This window comes from Nomia melanderi, chromosome 7, assembly GCF_051020985.1.
Source record: "Nomia melanderi isolate GNS246 chromosome 7, iyNomMela1, whole genome shotgun sequence".
In the NCBI taxonomy this organism is placed as follows: Eukaryota; Metazoa; Arthropoda; class Insecta; order Hymenoptera; family Halictidae; genus Nomia; species Nomia melanderi.
Genome location: NC_135005.1, coordinates 4,580,602 through 4,601,715, shown reverse-complemented (window position 1 = coordinate 4,601,715; position 21,114 = coordinate 4,580,602). Strand labels below are relative to the sequence as shown.

Here is a 21,114-nt window from a genome sequence, read left to right as displayed (position 1 = left end):
GGGGAAAGACAGTCGAGCGGAGACCAAGAAGCGCGTCGGATCACGCAACGGAACCGCGAAATCGTTCGGGAACACGTGACTCGGCGCTCGCGCGAGAACCGTATCGGATCGTGCTCCGCTGGACATCGATCCCTTTCCGCGGCGATTCGCGCAATTCACCGCAACCTCCTTCGGTATCGCCTTTGCTTTTTTTTCACTAAAAGAAAGAAGAACGATTTCCATAAAGAGGACGGGCAAAATACGCGTTCCGATATTTCTAGCGTATCGATAAAAACAGGATGGTTGACGTTCGAACGAGTTGATAGAAAAGTGTGACGGGGAATGGTGAGGAGACTGTACATCGGTGTGTTTTAGGTGAGCGGTAAGCGGCGAGACATAAAAATAGATGTTTATAATAGTTTCCGAGAAAGTGCATCGCGGATAATCGATAGCTGATATTTCATGTCGGAATATTCCGATTCGTTTTCCCCGTTAATGGGCGCAACGCACGCGCGTGCGACGTTTGATCGTGTATCGGCACGCGCGGCCGACGGCCGAGAAAACTGTTCGCAACGCGTTTTAATTTGGCCGCGGTGAACGGAATGCGATTCAAGTGCATCGTTCGCGACCCAAAACACGGTCATGCCTGGGTATACTCGAGGCTTGTTCACCCGTAACTCGACTTGTGTGCCGCAGCGGTACATTGTTAGACGCCGGGAATAAATTCTTCGGATTCCGCGGGACATGTGCGAACTGTTCTATTAATGTACCCATCGCGTCGTTCGTTCTCTGTCCGGCGACCGCGGCGCGCGCTCTCCCGCTCTCTCTCTTTTTCCTTCTCTTTCCCTCTCTCTTTCTCTTTCTTTCTCTTTCTCCGGCTTCCATTCTCTTCTCCCTTCTTTCACCCGGCGGCCAGAACGAAGAGTCGCGGCATATTTAAACTTTCGTCCGAAGGGGAACACGAAGCGAACGCCTCTCGGCCGATCTCGCGGATGTTCCCGTTTTGAAATGATCGAAATGTGCCTCTTGATAACTGATATTTTAGTTTGCGTATTACTAAAGTAATTTTCTTAACCATTTTTCAGAGAAGCAGCTGTATCTTTTTAATAATCATGGAAGAAGCAATCTGAAATGGGTCATTTCGACTCATCTGGTAGTTTTAATGCTGAAATTGGGTAGTCGAGTAATTGATTATTTTATACAAATTGTTAGAGGGCATTCAAGATCTCGATTCACTTACATTTTAATGCACACATAACAGTTTGACATTAATCAAAACTTCAGTTGAAACAAGATTCTTAATGAAAGAGAAACTAAGACTCACAACATTTTTCACAGTGACTGTCTTAATCTCCTTGGGTATCATAGATCCAATAAAATTTGATTCGCTTGATCCCAAAACATTAATTTCTAAATTTCTACAAAAATGTGTCACTTCGATTCGAGTGATAGAAGTCAGTGTTTAAAGCATTCCTCCTCGATATTCGTAAAGAAAGAAATGATTTTTCGTAGTAAATCATGTTGACGTGTCTGGTAGTTCTAGTGTTAAACGAGAGCAGAAGTAATTCATCGGCAAGCCGGTGAAATCGGTGTTATCGTAGCCAGCTAATACGACTGTATTATTAAACCAAAACGATTTCCGGCCAGTGTTTTCCTTGGCAGACGCGACCTTTGCGACACACCGGACTCTCTCCTCACCTGCGCGCGGGTCTCGGGCGCGTTTTATACGAAATTCGGAGGCGTTTATCGACGCCCGTGGACACCGGCCAACGAAAGATGTAATCGTGACGAATTTTTCCGACTCGTACACCCTCCGCAAGGGCGGCACGCACGCACACACAACACTCGTTCCCGCTCGTTCTCCTAGACTCGTTTCCATTGCAGCGCGCTACATGGTTCTGTTATGCTTTGTGCAGTGACGAATGCGCGGAGTATGACGTCAAATGCAATTAGAGGCATACGGAGGAAGAAGAGTTCGCTATGCGAGGTAAAGGTGGCTGTGATCGGGGCGCCCGGAGTCGGGAAGAGCGGTGGGTATAACACGCCTTGTCTTGCATCTTGTTCCGCTTAGAAAGCGCTCCCGCCGATCGTTCATTGTTTCTGCTTGAAATTGAAACGATGAATAGTTGCACAGAGTTTGGACGAAATAATGGAAACACTCCGTACGTTCAACAAATTTTCTGTCTATATCTATTCTATTAATATTCTATTAATATTGTGCAAATCTTATAATAACGTTTAACCGTTTGAAAACGAATGTCGTTATATTAGCGACATCAGACTTTTGTATGTAATATCGAAGGTTACAAGCAAGTAACTTAGTTATTTGAATAACAAAAGATTAATCCATTCTTTTTTCTAGAATTTAAGGCTAATAAGTTAGCTTCTTACAAAGAAGGTTCTTAATACTTAAAAAAAAAGTCGTCGTTCGCAAGGGGGTAATTAAAATACTATGCCATTTGAACTTAATTACATAAATAACAAAAGATAAATCTGTAGTACTTTTCTTTTATAAAATTTAAGGTGTATAATTTAGATTTTTATAGAGAAGATTTATAATACTTTAAAAAATTCTCTTAGTTATACGGTATATGACTTATAAGCAATGTTTCCCTTATCTTCCAACCCTTGTAGCTTGGTCCTCATGCCTTCTGACGGCCACATAATTTTCCGGGGTGCCGGGGAAAGTTTCTGATCCCGTCGTATCTTGTTTTGCTTCCATGGGCGAGGTTTGTTTCGTTAAAACCGAGGCCAGTAATTTTAGAAACAAATGTTCCGCTTCATATAGTTGCCGACTATTTGATGCCGTACATCTGGGCTCCGAATCTACGATAAGTGGACGCGGAATTCGAGAGCATGAGAGCTTTAAAATTAGCGACTCGTCGAGTTCCTGAAAAATTTGATTCGATGCTTCACGCGGGCGTTAATTTTTATTCAGCTTTTGTACTTTCGTGGCAGCAAGCAGCAGAATTGGAAACTGTTGAATGAATATTTTAATACATAATAATGTTGGACATAGTATATACTGACATAAAGCGATTTTTTCCAATTATTAAATTTCTTATGTGCATGTTTACTTTATCTTTGTTTGAATGTCTTAATTATTAGTACGTCTTAATACACTCTAAAAGCAATTGTAAATATATATTATACTGCAAACGATCTTTTCCGTTTTCTTGGCATACTTCTAATGCGTAAGGAACTATCGTAAATTTAATTTCTATGTGATAGAAACAAGTATGACATTAACCGCAGTGTCTGCATACAGTTCAATGTACAGTTAGGAGTCGTTAGATCAAACTCGTTGTAGAAATTGCTTATGACAAATCATTTTTATCATACCTCTTTATCCATTGATCGTAGTACTACATTATTTCTCAACGAATTTTGTTGAGATGACGTATGAAATTATTTTAAATTGTATCTATAGAAACTGTTGTAAATACGCACGAGAAAATGGATTGCTTATAAAAAAAATTGTCTGTAAATACCGAAATTCCAAAATCATAGTTGTTCAAAAATTTGAAAGAATTGGATTTGTTTTATATATACGTAGGGACTGATATTTTAAAGCATATAAGACAAATCTAATATAGAAATTCGGAGAACTGATGTAATTATAACATTTTGAACGAAGCGATCTATGTAGCTCGACGACTCGGCCAAATCTTGAAATACGTTTTCCTCAAAATTACTATTCTTTTTGCGGTAGGCATGAAAACTTATTATTACAACTTTATCTTATTACTATCTTTTTATTTTTCTAAATTTGAAAACAAGCTCGCATAGTAGATATCTTAGCGTGATTAAAATTGACATACTAAATAAAACAAATTTTACTTTTAATTGGGGATATGACATAAGGCCATTTACATGTTCGCCGTGCAAACGTCTAAATTTAAAGAAACTTTAAAAGTACAAACTTTTTATTTGAATACATCACAATATTCTATCAATTATATGAGCTGTTATTCTATGAAAAAGTCGAAAAATGTATCTATGATTCATGATTTGAAACTATTCTGCTCTCTTAAATCAAATATAAATGCAAGGATCCTGAATATTCAGATGATAAGAGGAATTATAAAAATCTGCATAGATATTTGAAACAATCTAGCCATGTGTATTTTTGGTAATGGCGCGTGTAAGACATAGGTGAATAAATAATTGGATGGACTCCTGCAGTCCTGTGTCCCGCGTTCACCGCAGATTCTGTGTACACTATAAATAAAGTTTTATTTCGAAAATGTGTTCAGATCACGTCTTATAAAAGATTACACTGTCGATTTTCAGTGAATAGAAAAAATCGACCGTCCGCGTCACTACGAAACTACGAGACGTAGTGTCTCTCTCGCGACGAGTTTCTCGTGGAATGTATTTTTAACCTACCGTGAGAGACTTTCCTTTTTGTTGAAAGAAAAGTAAAAAGGTCAATTGGATTGGTCGAATCGATCCGCATAGGAAGTTGGCACGAAAGCCCGCAAACTTTTAATGATGCACACGAAGGAAAGCATCCAAATGATGTTGCTCTAAGGATGCTAACGTAAATACATCGATCGCCAATAAAGGCGTTGATTTAAAATGAGTCAAAATTATTCGAGACCGATTTTTCTAAAACTAGTGTTTTTGGTTATAATCAAGCGATACCTTTTTAGGAATTGCAATTTCTCTGAATTTTTCCCACCTTGACAAATACGGAAAACGTGAAAAAATTATGTGAGCAATAAATAAATTACATAAACTTATACACCGTCGAAAAGTTTGAATTTTTTATAATTTTTTGGAATCAGCCATGGGTCGATATCGCATCTTTATTAAAAGTTACAATACGTAATAAATATCGCAGAATACGTACTTTGACCCCCTGGCAAGTGAAGCAACATTTTTTTGATTTATGTAATAACGTCTTGGGTGTGACGAAACCTAATGATAATTCAATCTTCGGGCGATAAAAGTTTTCGAAACATTCATAAAACGGTTCAATTTTCATTGAATTCAAGATGAAACACATCATGATGACGTTTAACGGTCGTGCAAGGTTTTGTGGCGCCGTAGCAGGTTCGAGTTCGAGGTAAAAATAGTGTGGTGTACCTCGAAGCAGGTCACTAGGCTATAGCTCTCGTTTCTCTCGATCGAATGGCGATATGTCGGCAGACGTACCATATCGAACAAGATCATGTAGGTTTTCGGAATTTCAAGAGGGAATTCACTTCGACTGACCAGTAATTGAATTTTTTAACAAAAGTTGAAAGAAATTCGGAGGTTTATGTCGATCCCCTTTATTTTTCATGAAACTAACATTAAAATTCAGTAACATATTTTGTTTCTAAACGAATTTATGCATGCATCGAAAGAATAATTTTATACTATAAACAACTTGCATGAATTGACTAACAGAGAGTAATCAATTAATTAACTAACAGTTTTCGATTAATAGATATTATGTATTGTTAATACTAAAAGCTATATTAGACTGAATCTAATACAAAGATAATTTCTAATTCAATTCTCTAAATACGCAGTTGAAAATTTTATTGGCGAATGGACCACTTAATAGATATTGAACGCATATGCACATTACGTGATATAAATTGTAACGATGATAATAATAAAGTTACTATGGAATGGTACATTTATTAAATAAATATTTACGAAATATTACCATTTTTATAATTCTATCACATTACACACTTATTCAGGAATTTATATTATTCGAATACAATACTTCAACAATGTTTATTCTATTTGCATTCCAGCATTGACGGTGAGGTTTCTAACAAGGAGATACATTGGGGAATATGATCACCAGTCAGGTGAGGAACATCTCAATTTACAGTGCACGACTAGCTTCTGATAGAACGCGGCTTCTCGCCGTGGCATAAACTACGATGAAATGTGGATAGAGTTGACAATAGATGACGTGTCCTTTTTTTCGTTTTTTGAAAAACTGCCAGCAACTGTATGCCTACCTCAAAGGCCTCACATAACGCTCCCTACGCATACCTCGGCCCGCGTCTGGTCTAAATTTATCGAAGACGAATTTGACACTAGACAGGACGGGTACTAATGCAAGGTTGATACTCGAACAAAACTCCTTGTTTTGTAGAAATACAGACGCAGATAGAAGACAAGCGGCTTTCTTGCGAGCATGTGCTCCGCCGAGGTTCTAAAACTGGACTAGACTGAAAAGATTCACGTAGCTACCGGGATATGTACCTGATCCCGACTATACGCGCGGCCTAGATGAAAATTCGTTGCATAGTTTTTCTGAGATTTCGTTCCTTAATACTAAAACTACCAGACGGGTCAAAATTACTTATTCCTGATTTCTTCCTTTTGCAATTGGTAAAAAGATAACGGATGTTTCTCTGAGAAATTATTAAAAGAATTGATTTAGCAATACGTAGACTGCATTGTAAATCAATTAAAGTGTCAATAGATGCGCTCTTGGAGTTTCTATAGAGAAATTTCAAAAAGACAATTTTTAAATCAGTAGTTTTAGTGTTAACACGTTGGCGATCAGCGTTTGTGTTAATAGTAATCTTCATAGTTACATTATTTTATGAAATGCAATACATCGTCTTCGTAAAATGGAAATAAAATTCAAGAAAGAACGTTAAAAATATGTGACGCTGGTCGAGAACGTATTAAACTTTCATCTTTAGATTATCTTAGTCCATATAGGGATAAATTATTGTTTACACGTAGAAAACTTTGGCCTTCGTGCTTCTTTTTTAGAGAACAGATACAAACACGAGGTGCTCGTCGACGGTGAACCCATTCTTTTCGAAATTTTGGACACCTGCCCGAAGGTAACGTTTGTATTCGTATGCACGAAATGTGTAGTGAATGTATTAATTAACGAAGATAAATGTGATGGTTTCAATATTTGTTATTCGATTTTTTAGAGCGAAGATGAACTACCATCCACAGAGACTCTACAATGGGCAGACGGATTACTTTTAGTCTACTCGATAACCGAGAGAGGCTCTTTCAATTTTGTGCGGAAAGCGAAGGATACGCTAGCAGTGGCTGACCCGGAAGCCACGATGCCTCTCGCCATGGTTGGAAACAAAGCCGATATGGTACACTTAAGACAAGTCAGCACCGAAGAGGGGGAGATACTCGCGAAAGATTTCGAATGTTGGTTTAGCGAAGTATCCGCCGCTGAACAGGTAAATTCTTTATTAACTCGTACAGACTATAGACAAGAAGTTTAAGAATAGTTGTCTAAATAGAATTGGGAAAAGTGTATTTTGCTGAATTTTTAAAAATAATTCCTTTGAATAATCATGCAGCAACATTTTTGATGGGAGCATCATTTCCATAGATACACAGAGGACAATAAAGTAATAGTAATAAAAATTATGAGTAACGGCTATATAAACATTTGCTTTATTTAATTTTAATTGCAGTTTCACGTGCATCCTAATGTGGATCATTGGATAATAAAGTTGAAGTATTATTACATTTTTGAGATTCAGTTAACATCTATATTATTAATTATTATTTTATATAATTTGGACAAAAAGAATTATTTTATTGTATTTCAAGTATTTTACTGCAGTTTCTTAGAAGGAATTTTAAATGAACAAATGCATTAGAGTTTGGTTGACTAGATAAATTAATTTTAGTTTGATTTCTATTTGAAAATTTTTTAATTTATTTATGTAGTGTATTTCATTACTAATTTTCATAATGTAGAACAAATTTTTATTAAAAAATTTACGCTGTAAGGGGAAACGTTTAAATTTATATTAGTAAATAAATATCTTAAAACTATTTTAACTACACATTTTATTAGAAGTTTATGTAAGAAATTGTATTCAACATTTATATCTTATTTGGAAAATAATTTATTTGTTCAGGTCACTCAAGTCGCTGAATCTTTCCACGAATTGTGCCGGGAAGTTTTGGCTGCCAGAAGAAGGAACAAACAATCTTTGTTGGATAGAATGCTTGGTAGCAAAGCAACACGCGCTTATTCGCGAGGTAAAAGTGATTCTGCACTACCGAAGGATTAATATACATAATTTTTTAATTTATTCATAAAAATATTCAATTTAAAAATACGTATAAAACGAGTTATCGTGAAAATTATTTTTATGAAAATTTACAGTGTTATCTTAGAAACAAGAAAACAATTGCATTCATAGTATGCAGTTGTACGTACTTATCATCAAAATTATAAGTACCAAAGATTTGTTTAACATCATGTAACGTTTGTAATTTATATGATAATCTTATATTTTGCATAAAGTATGTAGTCTTCAAGATTTCACGATAAAAAATTTATTAACGCAAAGCAGAAGCAATATATTGACATTACATAAATTAAAATCTACTCTAATTTATGTAAAATTTCAGTGCCACATATATATTTAAATATATATAATACATATATATATATTTAAAACAATATTTAATATTCAATATTATCACATACTATATTTAAACATGTAATTTAGATACATGTGGAATCTTATACCAGTTGATCTATATTTATTTTGTACTTATAATGAAATGTTATGACAATAAATATTTTACTTATTTATTATATCACTGTGATTTGTTATACTACGCGCTTCAAAATGAGATTGTATATTAATTACAATATGTAAGAACGAAATTATAATGGTAAAACACTCTTATTTCTCTTTCAACAATTCATTCATAGATTGATTTTATTTACAAACATTGGAGTATATTTATTTCGTGTCATCGTATGTTTCTAATACATCTGCTAAATGTTCATTATCCCTTGGTTTTTTGAATTGTTTCCTCTTACTAATAGGCTTCTTTCTTTTGATTGGAGCAGGCTTTTTGGGACCATGATCTTGCATTGATCTTATACCTTGTTTCTCAAGGTATTCATCGATTTTTTGATCATCCATTGCATCGACTGCAACAGCTCTCCATAATTTTTGAAACTCATCATCTATCGGAAATTGAGCTGTTTTGTCGTTATAAAAGACAATTTTCTTTTTGTCTAGTGGTCTAGTGATGAATAATATTTCATTTTGTAAACTCTATAATTAATACAACACTATTAAAAACACTTAACTTCTCACTTTTATAATACTTTATACACACTCACTTTTATACTTGCCTTCAAATGTTTATCACAGTGTGGCAAGCTTTCTTGTATATCTTCTAATAAAATTCCACCAAGACCTTTTAAGTCTTGTTGCTTTAATAACCTTAACAAAGATTTTTTATCTTTTATTTTATACATAGCTTTAAATACAAATCTACCATCAGGTGTCACTTCTATTTTTGGATTTTTAATAAGAGCTTCTGTTTGGAGCCATTGCTTTACCTAACCAATAAGTCAATTTGATGATACGTATTATCAAGAGTATTACAACTTACCTTATATTACACCCAAAACCTACCTTAGATCCTACATCTAACTGATTAGTTTCGTCTAATATTTCTTCTAACGTTAACGGATGATCGTCACCTTCTTGATGTCGAGCTTTCATGTGTTTCACTATTTTTGCTAACACACCAAATTTATATTGAGTACTACCAGACATAGTTTTATAATTAACCATGTCCAATTTTGGTCCACTGGACACCGATGATGGTTTAGGTTTTTTCTTGAGTGGTTCATCACGAGAAGAGTCTTTTTCATGTTCTTTTCTTTTCTTTTCTACCCTGTAAAAAAGAATTTCCTAACATGTAATAACAGAAAATTGCGTGAAGTTACTATTAAAGTTCTGTATATGAAATAAACTCAAGTGTAATATAAATAATTCTTATCTTTAACTTCTTATGTTAATTTTGTATAGGTTAGGAACACGAAATAGCATTCAGTACTTACGTCGGAGTAGTAAGGGCTCTCTTTTTAAAGAGTTCTCGTTCCCTAAGCAATGCTGGATCCATTGTAATGATAAATTTTGCTTAGACCCAACGATAATCACAAATGTAAATAATCTTGATCACAAACTGTCACTCTTTTCACATTCTAACCGTCTGACGGCTGTCTGCCAAGCAGAGGTTCGCATTCAACCCTTGTGTCAGACGAAGCAAATAAATACAGCGCATGCGCGTACCTTCTTTCGATAAATCGTTCGATCATTTAAAAGATGTCTGACATCAAGACAATCAGTTTGTATCTCAAGATCTAGTGGAATATTTGTACGATTGTAAGATGCAAAATAATTGCATAAATGTATTAATTTGATCGTTGTCAGCCGTATAATCAAACTCGTTAGTGCAACCGCGATTTTATTTGTAATTTTTCAAATCGAAAACGATTCTTTAATCTTGTAAAGATCCGCGGAATCAGTCAATTGATTTTTACTACATTTCTGCCCATCGAATTCTACCTGGACAAGATGGGAGCAGCACTTCAACTTCGATGCTGATCGTCACCGTGAATCGGAGTTTTACGACTTTCTGTAAGTACGTACGTTTTATGCGGCCGAAAGCGGTCGTAGTTCTCGAACGTGTTTCTAAGACCCTATAGTGTCTGTGACATTTTGCGAGCGGCACAGCCGGCTTCCTTTATTTCACGCTTCGCTTTACGAACGTCGAATCAAAGGACAAAGCAAACGGAGACTTAAGTGCTGCTCCTTGCGCCGGTTTTAAGAGAGCGAATAGAAAGAACATATTGTTCTCATTGCTGGGAATGGGGTACTAACTTTTACATAAGGCAAGAAATCGTTTCGGTCACGACACATTGCCACGAACACACAATTGTTCCACTTTCAGAATTTACGATGCTAACATCGTAAAATATTTCACTAAACTCTTCGACATTTATCATTGGCAATATATGACGACGATATTAACATCAATTGACTAATATAAGGTTATTTCACTTTTAAAGCTATTATTGATTTTTAAGCTAAACTAATTTTTCCCGCCAATTTCATTTATATAGGAACATTCTGCGCATGCGCAAAATAGTACATCGTTTCCTTGAATTTTATGTTTGGATAAGGTAATAATGTTTTGTCAAACATTTACGATAGTTTCATCTATTTATGTTACTGTAAGTATTCCGCAAATGCAGTATGAATCAGAGCAGAATAGCAGATATCTCTATATTACTGCAACCACGTAAATATAGCGACAGGGACATTGCTAACGGAATCATCATTCGGTAATATCTATATTACTCCCAGTAGATTATCCTCGTGTCACCGCGTTTATGTACAATAATCTGCTACTAATAAATTCTTAAAAGTATGTTTCTCAAAGTAGCATTTAATGATAATGGTGTCGTTTTCGATACATGACCAACCGAATACTACACAGTTTAATGTTTTCATTAACAATTCTTTTTTGATTTCATAGAAATATTTGTTTCAAACAGCGCGGATTCACGATTTGATTAGGGTAATACTAGACCGGATCAACGCAGGTCTTACATTTTCATTCCACTTAATCCCTTGGCTTATAATATCGTGTGAAACACATGGTTAAGATTTCAAATACAATTTAACGAACATAAATATTACGTGATTCAAAAGATTGAATCCAAATAATCGTAACGCAGTACAAAATAGAAAATTTTACAAGCAGGCCCAACAGAAGATCCCTTAGCGTCCGGCATGCCATAAACCACTTTTCCGTAATACGTTACGTCATCATTGTAAAAAAGTATGCAGCATACTCCCACTCGAATTTCCCCCAAAAACAGTATACCAAAAACGTCACTGAGGCGGACAAGAACAGTTCTTTAAATATTCTTCTGTCATACATCCTGTGACTTCCAATTTGTGATCATAGTTGAGAAAGAAACCATAGGACAAAGGGTTAATATCAACACCACAGAAGAAAAAAACTCACGCGTTTCTATGATGTGGTACCGTAACAGGAATGATTCAAACTGCGATGAGAATTTTGAGAAACAATTTATACTTAACTGTGTGAAATTATAAACGGTGAATTATGTATGTAAACCGTGCGAGGCTTGTGAAAACCGTGCAGGTATATCTCGCACGAGAATTGCTCCGACCTTGTGTGTTGCGTGTCTGATGCGGGACCATTGGTTTACCAAAAGAACAGGTAAAAAATGGGGCCATTCGCTGCAACTTTTAAAAATTAATGTAATTAGAAAACATTTGGCATTGGTTGTAAAAAACGTAAAAAATACCTCGGGCCCACAAAACATTAAGAATATTTTTCTGTTTTTAAAATTGTGTTGTGGAAATTTCTGTACGTTGCGTCGCGAAAAAATATTAATGGAAAACCTCAGATATTTAAACTTTAGTAATCATGAATATTTTAGCTGCCCATACAAGGGTAGTAGTTACTTAAATTTCAGATGAAATTTAAGATTAAAAACTTTAGAAAAAGTGGGAAATAGAATTTTCATGGAGATAAATTGCATATCTCGAATATTTATTACTTTTCGAGTTTGATCAAAGTATAAACTCTACCAATACATATCTATCAGGAGTTTAACGACAGGAAAGTGGTTTTCGCGCTACAAGAGACCAATTTCGATTCCAATAACATTCAGTTTCCACTTGAAATTTCAAATCTGGTAGCATAGTCTCACAGAATAAACATCGCAGAATGTACGATACCTAAACATAAGCTCCTACCAAACAAGTTTACTGTAAAAAGAAAAACCGACATCCGATGAAACTCGAAACTCAGAATTTTCATCCGTATACCGGCCGAGCAGTAATATCGACACACACCCTGGTACCTGGCAGAAATCAGCAGGAAGTGTGGGAACCACGCGCGGTGCGCTTCGGTCGTAACATGCGCGTTCAACGTGCGCTTGCACCACCGAGCGAAGACGCGTGAGCCGGACTAGAGAGAGACGACGAGCGACCGTCGGGAGGGGGTGGAAGAAGGAGAGGAAGCGTAGGACAGACACGACGGGAGTGTGTACGGCACTGTGAGACCAGGATCTGTAGCGAGACTGGCTGCGGTGGTGGGGAAAAGAGGGATGGAAGAGAGGCGAAGAGAAGAGAAGCGCGGAGGAACGGCGGGTAGGGAAACGAAGGGCGGAAGGGCTGGCTAAATGATGGCTGGTCCGGGGTTCAGGGACGAGAGGGAGGCGAACGCAGGAGAGAGGGATGCTGGGGCGGTTCAAGCGAGATCGAGTTCACAGCAAGTGGAGTACGGCAGTTTGTGTCAGACCACGGAGCACCGAAGATGCTCCCTTCGGTTGTTCGCGGTACGGGTGGACCGCCCTCGTTGCGTCGGTGGCGTCGCGTGAGCATTTTTCACGGTGCCGTGTCTACCATCTTCGGGAACGCGAGTATCGACACCAACTGTCTGCGGAACACCAATCCAACGTCCACTGCCACCTTAATGACGACTGCCTTGTGCGTGTTGCTGATCCTCTTGCCCGCCGCCTATCCTGAAAAGATCTCCATCGGTGAGTGTGGACGCTTGCCGTTGTCTCCCTTGCTCGCCGATCTTACTCGCGGACTCGCGCGGAGCGAAGCGAGCGAAACCATCGAGCGAAGCGCATCAAGCGTCTAGCGGCGCGGCTGGCTGGCTGGCTGGCTGGCTGGTTGGCTAGCTAGCTGGCTGAGCCACCCATCCACTGGTTATGGAGGGTTGTTGCACTCGGCTCGTAGGCTGACTGTTTACGGTGAACGGAAGTAAATACGCAGTTGTGCAGTTGCGTGTATCACCGATGCATGATGCGGACCGTTCGCGATCTTCTTTGACGCGAAACGGGACCGAGATTGTGAGGCACAATGGTCGCGTATTAAGAGGTTTTTCAGGTGTGCAGAACGGTGTTGGGTCGCTCGTGCGGAGAGAAGATTCTCGTCTGGTCTGTCGGGGAATGTGCGATCGTCCTCCATGGGATTTTATACGTAAATACGGGAGCGTGAATGATATTGGGTGGAACTGAAATATTTTTGTTGTTGCTACGGCAATATTAGATTGATGTATATACAGTCTTCGATGTGTATATTCATCAGTCCTGCTGTATTTTTATGATTGGAAAATAACGGTAGGAGACTATTGTTTGTAAACTACCGTTTGTTGTAACAATAATATATTGAAGCTGTACGTTTTCTAACAGGTACTGATTAATTTAGAAGTTAGTTATTGGGAAGGTTGCAGCAAAGAGGGAAATGTTCTCCATTTTGAAAATTGGTTCTAAGAATTCAAATCTTCGTAATAGTGACATATGTGTTACGTGCTGTAGTTTGTGAGCATTTAAAACTCTGTTACTCGATATGTTAGAGAACCTTGAATCAAAATGCTCATGCCGTACAAAAACGTATTTTGGCTATGTTGCGTGAACATGATTAGAAGGAGGATAAATTTTTCTTAATTTAAGCTTGCGATAATTATGAAAGTTTTTATAAACGAATTCTACACGTTCAGGGTGCTTCATGAATAATAGTAACTTTCCATTTCAAAACTACGTCACTGCGAATTGGAATAATGCATCATGCCAGTGCATACGAAATATCCTTTTCGTGAAATGTAAATTTTCATTATGATATTGAATTAATAATAACCACAGGCTATATCATAGAGGAAGGAATCTCCTGTACACTTTGCGCACTGGTTACTCGCAGAGAATTTCATTCCATTAACGCTTCGTGAATTTATATTAGAGATAACTGGAAATACTAGTGCCACTGTTGTTTGTGAAATCAAATCCACGGTCATGGTGCCGCAAAAGTGTCACAAAAATGGATTCACCGCACGCGAAATAGACGTCCTCCCATAATATAACGAAAATATTGTTAATATGAAAATATGGTGGTTAGTGTGGACAGCGCATTTATGTTATGCGCAAGTTCTGATTAATCAAAATACGTTTGTAAGTGAAAAATGCGTTTGATTTAACAAATTGATATTGAAAACCTGAAAAATAATCTGTGACTATTGTAGTGATATCAGTTGATCAAAGCATCATTGTTCACGTTTTTAACTGAAATAACAGCATACGAAAAAACATTCATTATTCATTCACTTATACAATGAATTTGATCCTTTGAAGAGCACATATCTATACATATCGCGGTTTCAGTACGTTATTAATCAAATAACGAGGATCCATACATTTCTTTCAGTAAAAATATTTTCAATACTTTGATGAGATCATTTTTCGAATGACAACATCTGTATGATCTGAAAAGTAATAAACACGTTGTTTTTCTCTTTAAGTAAATTTTTCCTGAAATAAAATACATTTGAACTTCTATATTAGTAATCAAAAGGTTTATGCTTATTCATTCATTGTAATATTTCCGCATTTATTATTTTCAAAGCACAAATTGAAGTGAAAGTATTCAAATGGTGGACATCCGGAGCTATCTTGTCAAATTTTTCAAGATAATAAATTGTGTCAGAAAATATAAAAATTGACGGATGTTCTGTTCCTAACATTAGAGTTGTCTAATATTATGCTCGGTATTAACTGTAAAAGCGGCTGATTGGCGTCAATCCTTATGATTGTAAATTCAAATAGCACAAACAATAAATTAAAACGCTATTCGAAGAACCAGTTCAACAAACACAAATGATTCGACTTAATCATTAAAAGCTATCATTAAAGGAAATCATGTTAATGTGGTCACTGATGAATTTACAGCCAAGTACGCGAGCGTACTGATGTTTATAGCAATGTTATTACAGGTGATTGTCTAAATAAATGCTCAAAAAATTAGTGTTGGAAGTTGTAACGTTTTTTAATAATATTGAAACAAAGGTCACGCAAAAGGAAATTTCACTCATTTTAACACTTTGACCGTCATGTCACTAATAGAGGTGACATAACTTTTTATACAGATATATAAAATTAATTCCCTGGGTGACATATCGAACACTTTTTTAGATTTATGACATGTAAGAAGGTTAAAAGAACAATCGTTGCGAGCAAAAAATCTTGACATTTCAGTCTATTTTGTCAACACATAACCTGCCAGTGTTTGAGCGGCAATATTTTACGAATTAGCAGAAAGAGGAGATAAACTATGAATTCTGCTAATATATGATCTTTCCTGGAAAAATATATAAATTCATTAAGACATTGATAATTGTTATAGTTAATAACTTGGAAATGACTTTAATCCACGATAAAGTTGCTTTGATTGTATAAATAATTTAACGAGTGCTGATTTGGTGGTTAATGTGTTAACATTAAACATACAGCAATCGGTCAAATGACCAGTTTTCAAATTTTTGTTTCTCTTTTCACTAAGAAAAATTTATCGTTTAATTTATTTACTTTGATCTTATAACCAATTATTTGGTTGGTCATGGTAGGGATAGGTATATAAAATATCGGTATGTTTTGTGTTAACATGTTTTCGACCAGTCACGAGTGAACTACCGTTTGCACTTGCATTAGCTATTTCGATTTTTGAAACGCAAGGCAGTATAAAATACTATAAGAAGAAAATATTCAAAGTTATCTAAAAGATATGTAGAAACCTTCATTTCAGTTCATTTTGTATAAATAAAGTATGCTGAAGTTCATTTAGATTTCATTTTCATATTCAATTACGGAATAATAACCGGTGATAAGGAATAGCTTCTGCGTAAAGTCGCCGGTCAACAATATGTTAAGAGATAAAAGGTAAATGCCACTGAATATCTTATCGCGGAAACATCATTCATCTGCGGCGGCAGCATTCAGATCCACCAGTGTTTTTCGGTGTAACCCGTCGCTTTCGCTGCCAACGAGTTCTCCCCGAATTCAAAATCGGTCATCGAGATCTGCAGCCGCGGAGAAGCATGATATTCGCTTAAAAGTCTGTTAGATTGCCATCAATGCAGATTTCGGAAACGTAACGGCAGAAGTTGTAGGGAATGATTGTAGAGATAGAGGATAGAGGTGGATATAAGCGAATATAAAACAGACAGAGACAGGAAAGGAGTGGAGAAAAAGAGATGCTGAGAAAGCAGGGATAGAGAGAGAGGGGGTGGGGGGAGAGCCGCAAACATAGAAATAGGTGGAAGAAGGTAAAATGAGGGAGAATAAGCGGGGGAGGGTAAAAGTGAGTGGGTGAGAGGGAGACGGAGGGTGAACGTTGAGCGAGAAGTGAATGATGAATGCCTATAGAAATGGCTGTGTCTTTCTTCCACCCACGTAGGTATGTACGTAGAGAACTACCGACTAAGTCGACGAAAAGAGGAGGAGGAGGTCGTGCCACGAGAGGTGGTGGTGACGTTGAAGGAGGATGAGGATAGTAGAAGGTTCGTTGCCTTGCCAAGTTATACCGCACACGGGCGGCATTCTTTGCTACTCGATCGCTCTTCCCTACTTCAGCCCCTGCCACTCGTTCTTGTATATTTTTACACAATTATGCGAGGGACCACCTGAAAATATATCACCGGGTCGCGTCATCGGTACTTGACCCCGCTTATAATATCTTCGCGACGGCGCTGAAGGAGTTTTCAACAGATCTTTGGTAGACGTACGTCTATTATATGTTATGGTATAAATCGTCGCATTAAAATATACTTCGAGTGGTCGGTTGCTTCCGAGTTTTTGCCTTTTCCAGTTTAACGATCTTTCAAATGTAATAGTTCTACAATTTTTTCGTTTAAGATCTCCGTTTCCGAAAAGTCGGGCGTGAGTATTCGTTGGACACGCGTAGTTGGCTAACTTTGCTGAATGTGGAAGGTATTGTCGATTAGGTGTTGTTTTAGATGTGAAAATAAGCAGACCATGGACAATGCAGTTCTGTATTTCTTTGAAAAGTAAGTTCGAACATGGTTTGTGAGTTATTATTTTTTAGTTATTAGTTTTATGTAGAATAGTTTCTTGCCAATTATGTAGTGTCACTCATATGCAGCGAAGTCGGTGAAATCAATATGCACTTCACGGATTCTACAATTGAACAGTACGTAACTATATTGACACTAGGTTTACGGAACGTGTCAATTTGACGCATATTGAATTTTATAAACATTCTCTGGTAAACGTTAACGACGATGCTGATTGAGGCAATTATGCGAATATGTTTGCTAATACTGCATTTTTAAACATCTAATTTCTAAAGTTTAAACGAATGAACATCAATCTTTCTAGGAATAACAGAATAAACTGTATAATAAATGCCCGTAAACTTATTGTTAAACATTCTGTGTAGATTGAAAATTAAACGAATTCATAGGCATTTTTAATCTTATAAAATTCAATTGACTAAAATATTCAATAACGTTTAATAATATTTTTACCTCGTTAGGAATGATATAGAATTTTTTACACAATAAGCACATTTTATCTTGATATTATTTTTTATAAAGTAGTCTATAAAATTCCACATCTGCATAAACATTTGTACTATATTAACAATTATAACGAATTATTACTAAAGGTAGATGATATTCTTGTATAAAGTATTCTTGAAAGAGTGTTCAAACTCAACGATGAAGTCAATATTATCTTCGCATAAATTTGTTCGCTAAATACAATCGTAGAACTCTAGTCTTACAATCGACTAAACACAAGCTTAATCTCAAGTGGTCCAGGGAGAGTATGAAAATTAATACTAAAACTACCAAATGGGTTATTCTGACCCGTTCCTGATTTCTTCTTTTATAATTATTGAAAATACAACAAATGGTTCTCAGAAATAATTGAAAAAATTGTTTTTTATAATACGCAAATTGAATTATAAGTTAACCGAAATCTTAATGTATGCACTTTTAGAGCTTCTATAAAGAAATTAAAAAAAGCAGTTTAACTGTTCAGTAGTTTTAGTGTTAACGAGTTTCAACAACGATAGGTAATTGATATGTCCATTGCAGAGCTCGTAGAAAATGCTGATCACATTATTTTTATATGATCCTCAAACGATATCGTTTCGTGTCAATTTCAAATACAATGATAACTGTGATTGGTTCGAGGGATAATACAATAGTATGCAATTTATATATACCATAATTGAGGAACTTGATGCATACCGCTCTCCAGAGTATTTTGTATGTTAATGGCATGAGCATTGCCTCTTGTAAAAATCCTAACTTTTTCTTTGCTTCTTGAGAGTACGATCTTTGTCGCCATGCACCGTCCTAATTAGCTTCTCGACGTCGGACAAGTATACACAGTGTCCTCATGAAATGTTTTTTGGTGAAGATTGTCAGTGCTTTCCGTCGGTTTCAAGCTCAGTCGAATAAATCCAGTTAATGCGAAAGTGGCCACGAATAGAAAAACTAATTTCTGCGGCGTCTGCGGCTCGGTATTGGTGCTGCGGTCAACGTTCGACGTTTTAAGGAGGCAAATTTCGTTTAACGGACTGAGTTAATTACGAATTTTAGCCATTTCGCGAATCGCACGTTTCTCGTTGATGGACGAAGAATGAAAATGAAATACTTTAAACTTTTTATGACATTCATTGTAGAACGCAAGCTCGAGTAGAGATTTAATTAAGGTGGATGGATAGATGTACGCGGGTTTTCCTGCGCACCTTCTGTAAAACAACTTTTTGCTCGATCCGTTGTACACGTATTGTGCGGTACCTCGAATATACTTTCATTATACCCTGTTTTTCTAGGGCCCTTGTTTTTTATGTTCACTTCGCTGATATTATCTTTCTTTGCACAATACAAATTATTTAATTGTTACATTATACATGGTAAATTATAATTGTGGTTATCTCATTGTAGGTTTATTTGAAAAGGAATTGATTGAAATGTAATATTTGCACATAGGTTGTAAATATTTTAGTCATCATGCATAAAGGAGTAACAATACAAAGGAATTATCACATTGTTCAAAACTCAGCGTTGTAAAGAAGTTAAGAAATTTGCATAAAATTTTCATCTTATTTCAAATTATAAACCGTGATATTGTAAAGTTTGTGTTTATTTTCAGTATCATTAATTAAAAATTTACACTAATTAAGAATTCAATAATAGAGAACTTTCAGCATTATCCCAAACATTACAGAAAGGAAGTTTGGAGTACGATCATCCATTTAAATTGCTTCATTAGATTATTTTTTGCATTATTCGTAATATTCACATGCACGATTCTTCATGGTATTTTTTCCAAAATAAAATACCAAAAAAGAGCCGCATTTACATATCTCATACAGATTTTTATTGTTAATCTTTTTGATCAGTTCTTTCCTATTCGAGAATCATACACCAAACATATAATTCAGTACTTAGACAAAAAGATCATTCGCACACAATAAAGTAAAAATGAGTAGTATATAAAAATTGAAACTTATGTTGTACAAATATTTTATCTAAATTTTCAATGTAAATCGTAAAAAAACGTTGATTCTTACAACGGTACTTTTCAACCAGCACACGCCAATTTTGATGAAACTTATGCGAGACATAATTGTAAAGAAAATATCTGACACTTATTTTTTCTTATCGGTTAATATCCACTTTGAAGGGTTGAAGACACCCCTTAAAGTTGACGGTTGAAAGTATATTTTTTACAATACGTCTGAAACTAAAAGGCGTGGAAAAGAAATGTTCTTTTTAAATTGTTTGCCTCAAAATGAACAATTTGGATTTATTTTCTGCGCTTCTTAGTTTCAAAGATATCGTAAAAAACATACTTTTGACCCTCTACTTTGGGGGGTATTTTCACTCGTTTAAAATAGACATTGGTCGATACGAAAAAGTACGCGTTAAATATTTTCTTGAGAACTATGTCTCACATAAGTTTCATTAAAATTGATGTGTGCTGGTTGAAAAGGTTCCCTTGTTAGTCTTTTAAATACACTCTTGCCTCGAATGGGGTAACAGAATACATCGTATTACATCTCACGTGGAACACGAGAAAATTCGTAATTAGCACAATTCCTTGGTACCTTGGCAATTTCTTGATGATTTCGACGATAGCAAAATTAAATTAGAATAGCCGTGGGCCAGTCAGACGACACGTTCCCGGCGAGGAAAGGCTGGAATGAAATTTTCTGTCTTCACGGTACACGTGGTACCCGTTCGGCAAGGAATGTCTCAGTGTAGAGTAAGGCAAAGCGCCTTTGTGGAAGAAGGTAGCGGTACCTACCACTCAAGCGACCCGCCGTCCGACTAATGCAATTAATGGCACGTAGCTATCAGACAAGGGAGACAGGGCCGCGCCCGTGGTTCCTCTATCGTCGTGCACACTGTCGAAGAATTTGCCTTTCGCCAGCGAAGTGTGCCGCGCAACGGGACGAAATCGAATTTTAGTGCGTCCTCGGAACTGAGAGGCGGAATGAGTGCTCGATGGAG

The 21,114-nt window shown here is 36.4% G+C and overlaps 3 protein-coding genes across 10 annotated transcripts in view; 2 read left to right on the top strand and 1 right to left on the bottom strand.

Moving 5' to 3' along the window:
• The first annotated feature begins 5 nt into the window (after positions 1 to 5).
• Positions 6 to 8,536, top strand: LOC116424399 (ras-related and estrogen-regulated growth inhibitor). 5 transcript variants are annotated; one of them, XM_031970742.2, is made up of 7 exons: positions 6 to 354; positions 1,065 to 1,162; positions 1,896 to 2,009; positions 5,736 to 5,792; positions 6,718 to 6,791; positions 6,888 to 7,154; positions 7,848 to 8,536. In XM_031970742.2, coding segments are annotated over exons 2-7 (669 nt in total). In that variant the 5' UTR covers positions 6 to 354; positions 1,065 to 1,161; the 3' UTR covers positions 8,004 to 8,536. The 5 variants fall into 5 exon arrangements, with proteins under 5 accessions (XP_031826602.1, XP_031826603.1, XP_031826604.1 ...); XM_031970743.2 differs by lacking the exon at positions 1,065 to 1,162; XM_031970744.2 differs by lacking the exon at positions 1,065 to 1,162 and having other exon boundaries at positions 6 to 361.
• A 3-nt stretch (positions 8,537 to 8,539) lies between these two features.
• Positions 8,540 to 10,010, bottom strand: TfIIEbeta (transcription factor IIEbeta). 2 transcript variants are annotated; one of them, XM_076369403.1, is made up of 4 exons: positions 9,806 to 10,010; positions 9,375 to 9,639; positions 9,077 to 9,298; positions 8,540 to 9,008 (listed from the first exon to the last, which is right to left on the bottom strand). In XM_076369403.1, exons 1-4 carry the CDS (start codon positions 9,865 to 9,867, stop codon positions 8,688 to 8,690), a joined length of 870 nt encoding a protein of 289 aa, XP_076225518.1. In that variant the 5' UTR covers positions 9,868 to 10,010; the 3' UTR covers positions 8,540 to 8,687. The 2 variants fall into 2 exon arrangements, with proteins under 2 accessions (XP_076225518.1, XP_031826601.1); XM_031970741.2 differs by having other exon boundaries at positions 9,089 to 9,298; positions 9,806 to 10,008.
• Positions 10,011 to 10,088: 78 nt separating this feature from the next.
• The window catches only part of GluRIB (Glutamate receptor IB), a 412,145-nt gene continuing 401,119 nt past the window's right edge, over positions 10,089 to 21,114 (top strand). For 2 of the 3 annotated variants that reach the window (XM_031970793.2, XM_031970794.2), the window contains exon 1: positions 13,066 to 13,330. In XM_031970793.2, coding sequence (XP_031826653.1) covers positions 13,105 to 13,330 — 226 coding nt within the window. In that variant the 5' untranslated portion in view covers positions 13,066 to 13,104. Of the gene's footprint in view, positions 10,386 to 13,065; positions 13,331 to 21,114 lie in introns of those variants that run through there. The other variant, XM_076369401.1, reaches the window with a different exon arrangement.

What these genes read in the sequence shown, in the direction of transcription:
- LOC116424399 (XM_031970742.2), top strand. An exon ending in GCCCGGAGTCGGGAAGAGCG is followed by an intron (nt 2,010 to 5,735) that starts GTGGGTATAACA and finishes TTTGCATTCCAG; the next exon opens with CATTGACGGTGAGGTTTCTA. An exon ending in GGAATATGATCACCAGTCAG is followed by an intron (nt 5,793 to 6,717) that starts GTGAGGAACATC and finishes CTTCTTTTTTAG; the next exon opens with AGAACAGATACAAACACGAG.
- TfIIEbeta (XM_076369403.1), bottom strand. Translation starts at nt 9,867, where the DNA reads ATGGATCCAGCATTGCTTAGGGAACGAGAACTCTTTAAAAAGAGAGCC. An exon ending in AGAGCCCTTACTACTCCGAC is followed by an intron (nt 9,640 to 9,805) that starts GTAAGTACTGAA and finishes TCTTTTTTACAG; the next exon opens with GGTAGAAAAGAAAAGAAAAG. An exon ending in ATTTGAAGGCAAGTATAAAA is followed by an intron (nt 9,009 to 9,076) that starts GTGAGTGTGTAT and finishes TATTAATTATAG; the next exon opens with AGTTTACAAAATGAAATATT.